The 10,105-nt window shown below is 32.8% G+C and overlaps 1 protein-coding gene across 1 annotated transcript; it reads left to right on the forward strand.

The window, feature by feature from the left end:
* Positions 1 to 2,017: 2,017 nt before the first annotated feature.
* LOC107802462 (protein RADIALIS-like 1) lies at positions 2,018 to 4,031 on the forward strand. The gene is made up of 2 exons (XM_016625971.2): positions 2,018 to 2,438; positions 3,847 to 4,031. The coding sequence occupies exons 1-2, from the start codon at positions 2,197 to 2,199 to the stop codon at positions 3,872 to 3,874; spliced, it is 270 nt and encodes an 89-aa protein (XP_016481457.1). The 5' UTR covers positions 2,018 to 2,196; the 3' UTR covers positions 3,875 to 4,031.
* The last annotated feature ends 6,074 nt before the right edge of the window (positions 4,032 to 10,105 follow it).

Below are 10,105 nucleotides of genomic sequence, written 5' to 3' on the forward strand. Positions count from 1 at the left end.
TTTTGAGTAGCAGAGACACTTTCTTGTCACACATGACTCCAAATGCTAACCTCCATTTCATCCACCCCACCCCTATATGGTGTGTGACATCCTCGTCGATCTCCCCACCCCCTGGATAACTGACCCAAGGTATTTGAAACTGCCTCTCTTGGAAATGACATGCGATCCAAGCCTCACGTCTATGCCCGCTTCCCTCGGCTCGACCTTGAACTTACACTCAAGATATTCTGTTTTCGTCTTGCTCAATTGGAAACCCTTTGACTCAAGGGCCCTCCAAACCTCCAACCTCTCGTTAATGCCACTCCGCGTCTCGTTAATCAGAACATTGTCATCAGCGAATAATATACACCATGGCACCTCTTCTTGAACATGATGTGTCAGTGCATCCATCACCAGAGCAAACCGGAATGGGCTGAGCGCAGATCCTTGGTGCAACCCCATAACAACCGGAAAATGCTCGGAGTCGCCTCCCACTGTCCTAACCCGAGTCTTAGCTCCATCATACATGTCTTTAATCACCCTAATGTAAGCAACCGACACACCTTTTGCCTTTAGACATCTCCAAAGAACCTCTGTAGGAACTTTGTCATACGCTTTCTCCAGATCAATAAATACCTAGTTACTTGTACATATATATGATAGTCTACCCTAACTGTAGTTGTTGCAGAATGATGTTAATTTTGGATAAATTTTTTACTTAACATCCACCCAAGAATGCTAAGCCGCTTAGAAATCTTTTATCATTTCTCTTCTAAACATGGTCAAGAAAACTTCCAAAACACAAATAGAGATAAATGTGCGTACTAAATAGAGGAACTACGGATTTGGCGAGAACATATATATATATATGTATATTAGTGACTCATTATTTCGATAAATATTTGGACATCACGCTTGCCTTTGGCACTCTGGAGAAGCAAATCTTGGTTGAGCCTACATTTGCAAATCATTTATGATAATCTAATGTTCAAAATTAACAACACTACTTCTAAACATTATATTGTACCCAAATTGTCAAAAAATGAGCTACAAGTGAAGGTATTCCAACTTGATGTGGATAAGAAGCAACATTTTCTAACCATAAAGATGGCCGCAAAATCTGGATGGATTTTCTTATTGACTACGATTTAATTGGTGTAAATCCTAGCTAATAGAATTAGAATTAGAGGGATCTAATCCTCTCCAGCTAGGTGAATTCCCTAGATGATCCACTTGCTGATGATATTAGTATAATTAAAAATGCAAGACCAGGGACTTTACAAGAATTAAATTTAAAGTCTGTCTGTAGATACATTAATATTATCTTTTTTTCCCTCCACATCTTCCCATTAGCCTCATCTCAGATTGTGGCTCTTAAGACAAGAATCACATTTATGTGTAACCCCGCTCCAAGAAAATGAAAAGATATTCCTCCAACATATTTTTATTTCAAGAATTCGGTATTCGAAACTCATTGAACCAAGTGGAAAAACCAGGATTCCTAATAATGTGATTCAAAAAATGCAATTTTTTCTATATAAAAATAATTTTTTTTACCTTACTTGCAAAATATAATTTTCGAACAAAGGGGATTTAATTGAACCTTGTCCTTATCTTTAGCTCCAGCATTAGTGGAACTGACTAATTCAAATTCGCACCAGATAAGCCAACTTATAGTGTAAAGCTCCTTACCAAGAATTTTTATTTCCAAAGCTCGATTTCAAGACTTTTAATTTAGGGTGGAGTGAATCTCAAACATTCTACCACAACCAGGGGCGAATCCAGCTTGCGACCTACGGATTCACGTAAACCCAGTAACTTTTGTCCAAACAGTGTAAATGTGTTCCAAAAATTTACTAAATATCTATAAGTGTTTGAATATGAACCCAGTTATTATTGAAAATTTACTCGAGATCATTGCAGGAACCTATAAACATTAAATCCTGGATCCGCCTCTGACCCCAACCTAGATGCTATTCTCCAACTTGCTACACCCTAACACCTTCTGCTCCTCCATTTTATAAGTAACATAGCTTAGCAATCTCTTGTGTCAATACCATCCTCTTGACTTAATCATATTCTTTCTACTGAGGCAAATCTTCACTTTCATCCAAAACTTCTTCTCCTTGTCTGGTTTACAATCTTCATTGCAATCATCCTCTAGCCATCTTGATCACAAGTCACTACATAAATTATTAGCTCAAATATTATTCTGCAATGGCTAATTGGACAGCAAAACAGAACAAGAAATTCGAGGAGGCATTGGCTTTATATGACAAAGACACTTGTGATCGCTGGAATAATATTGCAAGGTGTGTAGGTGGAAAATCAGCAGAGGAAGTGAGAAGGCATTATGAACTGCTTGTAAAGGATATCATGCAGATAGAAAATGATCAAGTTCCTTTGCCCAATTACAGAACTGCTGGCAGCGATGGCAGAAGTTATGCTAATGAACAAAGGTACTGTAACTCATTGCTTCTCACACAAATTACCTATTGTGCTCGGACTCTTCAAAAATACGGCCGGTCGGATCCTCTCAAAACTATGCTTTTGGAGGATCTGACACCAGTGCGCCACCATTTTTGGATGGTCCGAGCAAACTAATAATATTTTCATTCTACCAACAAGACACAGTCACATATTTCCCATTTTTAAGGCTAACTGTACTGTAGTATCCTCCTGCCAACGATGTCATTGTCTATCATTTTTCCCTATTTTCGGCTGTTTTTTCCCCATGATAGAATTTATATACACTGCTAATGTATCTTAACACATTGTAGTAGGTTACCTAAATTAATTTTGAATTAATAATTCCTCATTATGACACGTAGTAGGTTACCCGCGTTATTTTTCAGTGTAGTAATCCCTTATTATCGCAAACGACGGTCACCAGTAGAATTCTTTAGGTGACCTGATAGTATTTTTGGCATTGCCTGTATGCTCACGGTTATTATACACTTAATAAACGGATAAATTATGGAATACTGAAGCTTGTAGGTTTTCTAACGTGATCTTTACACAAATAACCGATCATATACATTGTTTACTTTTTCTAACCATATACATAGATTATACACAATTATACATATATAATACATAAATTATGCATATATTATACCTCGACGGGCTATTTTTAGTTTAAGATGCTGGGTGGGCTGCTATTTGGGTTAAATTTTCTTTTCTTAGACGACTTCCTCTGTAATAGATTTAACTAAGGCAAGTGTATTCACAGGATTCCCTCCTGATAATATAGATATACACAAAAATTAGAAGACATATATTTTTAAAAAATAAAAATATACTTGAAACTTCCAGATTATTTGATTTTTGCTATTTTGGGAAGCTTTGCATGTTGCCTATTTAAGCTCCTAAGCAACCCCTCATGAAATCTAATCCTACTTGTTTAAGCTCCTAAGTAACCCACATGAAATTTAATCCCACTTGTTTAACAGCACATGCATATATATTGTCCTACATCTTAATCTCTGAATCTCCTCATTATACTAAACAAAAATTGTTTAACAATTGTACGTATTATCTTGTCTCGGTAAGTATATCATAACATGATGTAAAACATACTTTATGAGTTCCTCACATTCTTTCATGGCTCTTCAGCAATCCCAAGTTCTCTAGCTATAAGATAGTTTGAGCATTCTATAAGCAAATTGATACTAGTATATACTCTACAATATCGATCTTGTATATACTGATAGTGTAAAAAATACCTTTAACACTATGATCTTATTAACCTCTTATACCAGGTTGTCCGCCTTATTTAACTTGTAGTAGTTATTTTTTAAGTGATCCAATAGCAGAAAAAATCTTTACGTTACTCGTGTTTAATACTACTATTATTTTACTAAGCAGGCTTATGAAGAATCTGAAGTTACAGTGAGAAGAAGATCGCTCAATACCGTCAGAGGATCATGCATGTATAATTTGTTTACATCTTCCCCTTCAGCTATCCTAGTCTAGTATATATCTTGTATTACAAACTTTTTCTACTACTATTTTATTGTTCATCCATGTCTAGTTTACTTTGTGTTAAATTAACATGTATGGGAATTTATAAACAATGTCTCCTTTTCTTTCTTTTTTTTTTTTTTTTTTTTTACCTTTCGGGTGTCAAAAGAAAAGGTACTTGGGTGCACTAAGCTTCCTTCCACCCATGATCCTCATGATCACGATAATTTTACTGTTTCATCAAGTTTCCTTTTCTTTTGAATGTCAACAATATACGTCTAAAAATTTACATTCAAAAAGTAGCTAAAAAGCCATGCCATGAGGAGAAAAAGAAGTTGTTTCCATTCATGTTTGTGTTCGGCTTCCAAAGTTAGTAATCTTTGTCCAAATATGCACGGCAAAATGATTCTCAAATGATTTTATTTCTTTTTATTCTACTTCAGAATCAACTCAAACCGAATGAAATTAAAGAAAAGGGATAGTCAAATTGCAATCCACTTTGTACGTTTGCTAGCAAGATCGGGGACGAGTAAATTGTAAAATTATTATAATATAATCAGATTATCATTTGAATAGATCACATCTGAAAGTAGTCCATTGGCCCAAAAACAAAGTAGTAATGGGATGCGAAACATGGCTTCAATGCGCCTAATTTTCCATTTGACTTTAAAGTCGTAAAAGATATCATATGTCAAGAGAATAACAGGATTCGACATATGGATTAACACACTTAACTTTCTATTTGACTTTCAATTAGTAAAAGTGCCATTTGGAAGGAGAACACAAGCCGCGTGCGGATCCAGGATATAATGATTGAGGGTGCTACTATTTTTAATACGAATTTAAGCTAATACTAGTCTAGGAAATCGAATTAGGGTGTGCATTTGATCGGTTAGCACTGTTTTGAATTAATTCGATTTTGATTCAATTTATTTATAATTACTTTGATTTGAATATAAATTTTTTGGTACACAAATAATATGCGAGCACCAAATCAAAATATTTGGTCCAATTTAAAATCAAGAAAAAAATAACACTAGATGGATAAAATAAAAAAGCTAAATAATTAAAATCATATTCAAAGAAAAAAAATTAGAGATCTTGAAAAAGAAAAAAAAGAAGAAAACAATAGCATACATATATCTAAACAAACATAAACTAGAGAGGAAATAAAAATCAAGAAAAGAAGAAGAAAAGAAAAGGGAAAAAAGATCAAGTATGGCCACCAGGAAATCGGTGAATCTTGATCCCGACACATGGTGCGGGGAAGTTCGCAGATATCTATTTTTGGGGCCACCATTGAAGTTATACCCGTATTACTAAAAAATTATAAAATTTATCCATTCGTATATATAGTTCTTCTAACTCAATGCAACTTCAAAATCATATGTGAAGTTTTTTTATCTTTCCAGTGCAACTTCAAATAATCGAATCTTAAGTAGTTCTATGTCTTCAATGCAACTTCAGAATCGGAAATCGAATTAGGGTGTACATGAATATAAAGAAGAAGAAATCAGCAGTGAAGCTCCTGGATACATGAGATATGAATACAGAGAAGAAAAAAATAGCAACAAAGAAGAAGAGAAAAGCATATATGAAGTTTCCCAAAAATTAGGTATCAGTTAATCTTTTTTTAAAAGTAGGTACATGTTAAATGGCAGTGATCAAATAGGGTGTCCCGTGAAATTTTTACGGGCATGTGCCTAGAAACATTAACATATCACTCGCTTTAGAGCATGTTTAGCCATACTTCTAAAATCAACTAATTTTGAAAAATACTTTTCAAAAAAATACTTTTGGTTAGAAATAGTTTGTGTTTGGCTAATCAATTTTTAAGAAGCGCTTTTGAACATTAATTAATATTTGTCCAAACTTTTAAAAAGTGCTTCTAAGTGCATTTTTCTTAAAAGTGCTTTACATAAAAAGTATTTTTCAGAAGAAGCTACTTTTTTAGCTTCTCAAAACAGCTTATGCTTCTACTCGAAAAGTACGTCTTCTCAAATACAATATTTTTTCTTAAACTCCGTGCCAAATTAAGTTATGCATATGAATTAAAACTGTAGGTACGTACTCAAGGTAACCGATAAACTTGTTATTAGAGGCGGATCCAGAATTTGATAGGTTCAAATTCACAATTCTATCATATCCCATTTAATTTAATCGGTTTAAAATTTTTTATTTGTATATATTTAATATTTTTTTCGTTAAAAATATAAGGTATGAGCGACAGTTGTAGATTCAGATGAATCCATAACTTCAATTAATGCTGCTTGGTGGGCCGGGCCTGAACCGGACCGGGCCGGGCCCACGGTCCTAACGGGCATAACGGGCCTGGTGGGCCGGTCCTGGTGGTCCTGAGAAGCCCGTGACGGGCCGATCTTCATATATTAGCCCACGAGCCCGGGACCGTTTAGCCCGGGACCGTCAGCCGGGCCTGGGCCGGTCCTGGCGGGCCTAACAGGCCCAACGGATTTTTTTTTTAAAAAAAATATTTTTTTGTATACACATAACATACAAAATATATAAGGTAATATATACACCTAACATACAATATATACTACAAGAAAATATATAAGTAATAAGTTATAATATATATACATAAGATACAATATATATACTAAAAGAAAATATATAAGAGAATATATATAAATAACATACAATATATACAACAACAACATATACAAGAGAATATATATACATAACATACAATATATACTACAACAACATATATAAGAGGATATATATGTACATAACATACAATATATACTACAAGACAATATATAAGAGAATATATATACATAACATACAATATATACTACAAGAAAATATACAAGAGAATATATGTACATAACATACAATATATACTACAACAACATATATAAGAGGATATATATATACATAACATACAATATATACTACAAGAAAATATACAAGAGAATATATATACATAACATACAATATATACTACAAGACAATATATAAGAGAATATATATACATAACATACAATATATACTACAAGATAATATACAAGAGAATATATATACATAACATACAATATATACTACAAGACAATATATAAGAGAATATATATACATAACATACAATATATACTACAACAACATATATATTGAAGAATATATATACATAACATACAATATATACTACAAGACAATATATAAGAGAATATATATACATAACATACAATATATACTACAAGAAAATATACAAGAGAATATATGTACATAACATACAATATATACTACAACAACATATATAAGAGGATATATATATATACATAACATACAATATATACTACAAGAAAATATACAAGAGAATATATATACATAACATACAATATATACTACAAGACAATATATAAGAGAATATATATACATAACATACAATATATACTACAAGATAATATACAAGAGAATATATATACATAACATACAATATATACTACAAGACAATATATAAGAGAATATATATACATAACATACAATATATACAACAACAACATATACAAGAGAATATATATACATAACATACAATATATACTACAACAACATATATAAGAGGATATATATGTACATAACATACAATATATACTACAAGACAATATACAAGAGAATATATATACATAACATACAATATATACTACAACAACATATATAAGAGGATATATATATACATAACATACTACAAGACAATATACAAGAGAATATATATACATAAGATACAATATATATACTACAAAAAAATATATAAGAGAATATATATACATAACATACAATATATACTACAAGAAAATATATAAGAGGATATATATATATACATAACATACAATATATACTACAAGACAATATACAAGAGAATATATATACATAACATACAATATATACTACAAGAAAATATACAATGAAATATATATACATAACATTCTATACTAGTATACTATATATATATATGCTTCATGTTGTACTTTGTTATTAATTTATTATGCATATATATATATATATTAATATGCTTCATGTTGTACTTTGTTATTAATTTATTATGCATGACAATTTAGTGTTTTACTATTGTTTTGTTATTTTTCTTTTTCGTCAAACACTTTAATAATTAGATTTCTACATATATACTACATATATATTTTTAATATAGCCATGATACTACAATATATTGCCTTACAAAAAAAAACCCGCTAGGCCCGCGAAGCCCACGAGCCCGACCCGTTTAGTCCAGGACCACACGGGCTTAGGCCCGTCACGGACCGGTTCCATCAGGTGAGCCCACGAAGCCCGGGACCGCCAGAGCCCAGGCCCACGAAGACCGGCCCGTTTGGCCCACGAAGGCCCGGGCCCGGCCCAGAATACAGTGTTAACTTCAATATTGGATATAGCCCTGCTTGTTTCCCTATTAATCTTATATGCACGACAACACATTGTGTAGCCAATATTATTTGTCGAAATCCAAATAGTAAGTACACAAAAGATAGCGCTCTCTTTAGCGTCTGAGCCAAAATTTGAACTTTATGATTTTTAAATTTTAGAATAGCAACATTATATATTAATAATTTAATCATATATATATATATAGTAAATTTTCTATCATTATGTATGAATTAAAGCTATTGAATTCAATCAAACTCATATGTTTGACTTTTACTACGCCACTGACACTCTTATTTCGACTTCCCTTTTAAAGCTAGAGAATATTTTTAAATAAAGAATTTAGCAACATGAATCAGTAAAGTACTTCCACGAGTATGGTAGGACATGGTATATTAAGCAAATGCTTGACGGATGGATTCGACTGCCATATGGGTTTGTAAATTAATTTAGGAGTTACTCCCTTTTTCTATTAGAAACCCCAAGCGCACTGTTGCTCCCAAACGCACACGCAAGTATATGTGGTCGTACAAGTAATAAAATGATAAATCGAGTGTCGAACTCACCTAGACTTGTATCAACTACCCACTAATTCATCAACATTGTTATTCAGTCAAGCTAAATTCGAGTTTAAGAATGTGATGATACTAAACTATGATTCTAAGTAATAACTAAATTATCAAGCAGTAAAATGATTGTTATGTATTCAGTACAGACAAATATTTCAGGGTTGTGATCGATTCATCAATCCTATTGTGTTCTAGTTAACTCTCCCTCTTATACAATTCACTCATGGTTGCTAATTAATCGATAATTGCTCTCACAACCTTCTCCCGAAGTACTACTCGCCTATTCAAAATAGATTAACACCTATATTCCTATGAAACTAATCTATTAAGAACACATTAAGATTACGATATTTAATTAAGCACGGTGACTAGGTATATTCCTATCCTAACCATAAATCCGCCCTCCTTAAGAGTTAAGATCATGCTCTCTTCAATTCTTCTCTAATCTAACCATGACTTTCCCAAGCATAGCATAGATAGCAAATAGAACCTAACTGCTGGCCATCCAATTAAGCAATTAATCACAGAATTGAAGAAACAACTATATATTAGTGAATTATAATGAAGGTTAAGTCAACGTTAAACAATAATATTCATGGCTAAATCATAACCCCAAAACTATAGGGTTTTACCCACTCATGATAATAGCAAACAATTTCATAAGTGTTGAATAATTGAAAATACTAAGAAAAGATGAAGAAAACTGAGATCGCATCGCTTCCGAATGTTTCTCGTGTGTATTCTCCCTCAAAAGTGGCGTCTCTCCCTCACAAATAAGTTTAGTCTTGCGTTTATACATGTTGGATAGGTCTAGGGCCGAAATAATCGTGTCCCGAGCGAATTTGGACAAGATTCACGCCACCAGCGCCCTGCCCAGCGCTAGGCGCTGTGGATCTTTTGGCTACTGGTTTTGGCGCCACAGGTATCTCAGGGCGCTTCCTGTGGCGCTGCAATGTCCAATTTTCCTGTTTTCATCCGTTTTTGCTCTAATTTCGCACATTTCACCCCCAATTGCTCCCAGATCATTCCTACACATAAAAATACCTCAAATTAATATAAATCAACATGTTTTACATCCTAAATCCACGGAACAAAAGTAAAACATGAGGCGATATACATATAAATATATATACTTTTGGCTAAACATCAATCATAATTATTTGGACATGCCTCATGACTTCTTAGTATAAGCTTATATATAT

The sequence above is a fragment of the Nicotiana tabacum genome, chromosome 20, assembly GCF_000715075.1.
Source record: "Nicotiana tabacum cultivar K326 chromosome 20, ASM71507v2, whole genome shotgun sequence".
Lineage (NCBI taxonomy): Eukaryota > Viridiplantae > Streptophyta > Magnoliopsida > Solanales > Solanaceae > Nicotiana > Nicotiana tabacum.

Coding starts and splice junctions, on each gene's coding strand:
- LOC107802462 (XM_016625971.2), top strand. CDS start 2,197: ATGGCTAATTGGACAGCAAAACAGAACAAGAAATTCGAGGAGGCATTG. Junction 2,439..3,846: donor AGTTATGCTAATGAACAAAG/GTACTGTAACTC, acceptor TTTACTAAGCAG/GCTTATGAAGAATCTGAAGT.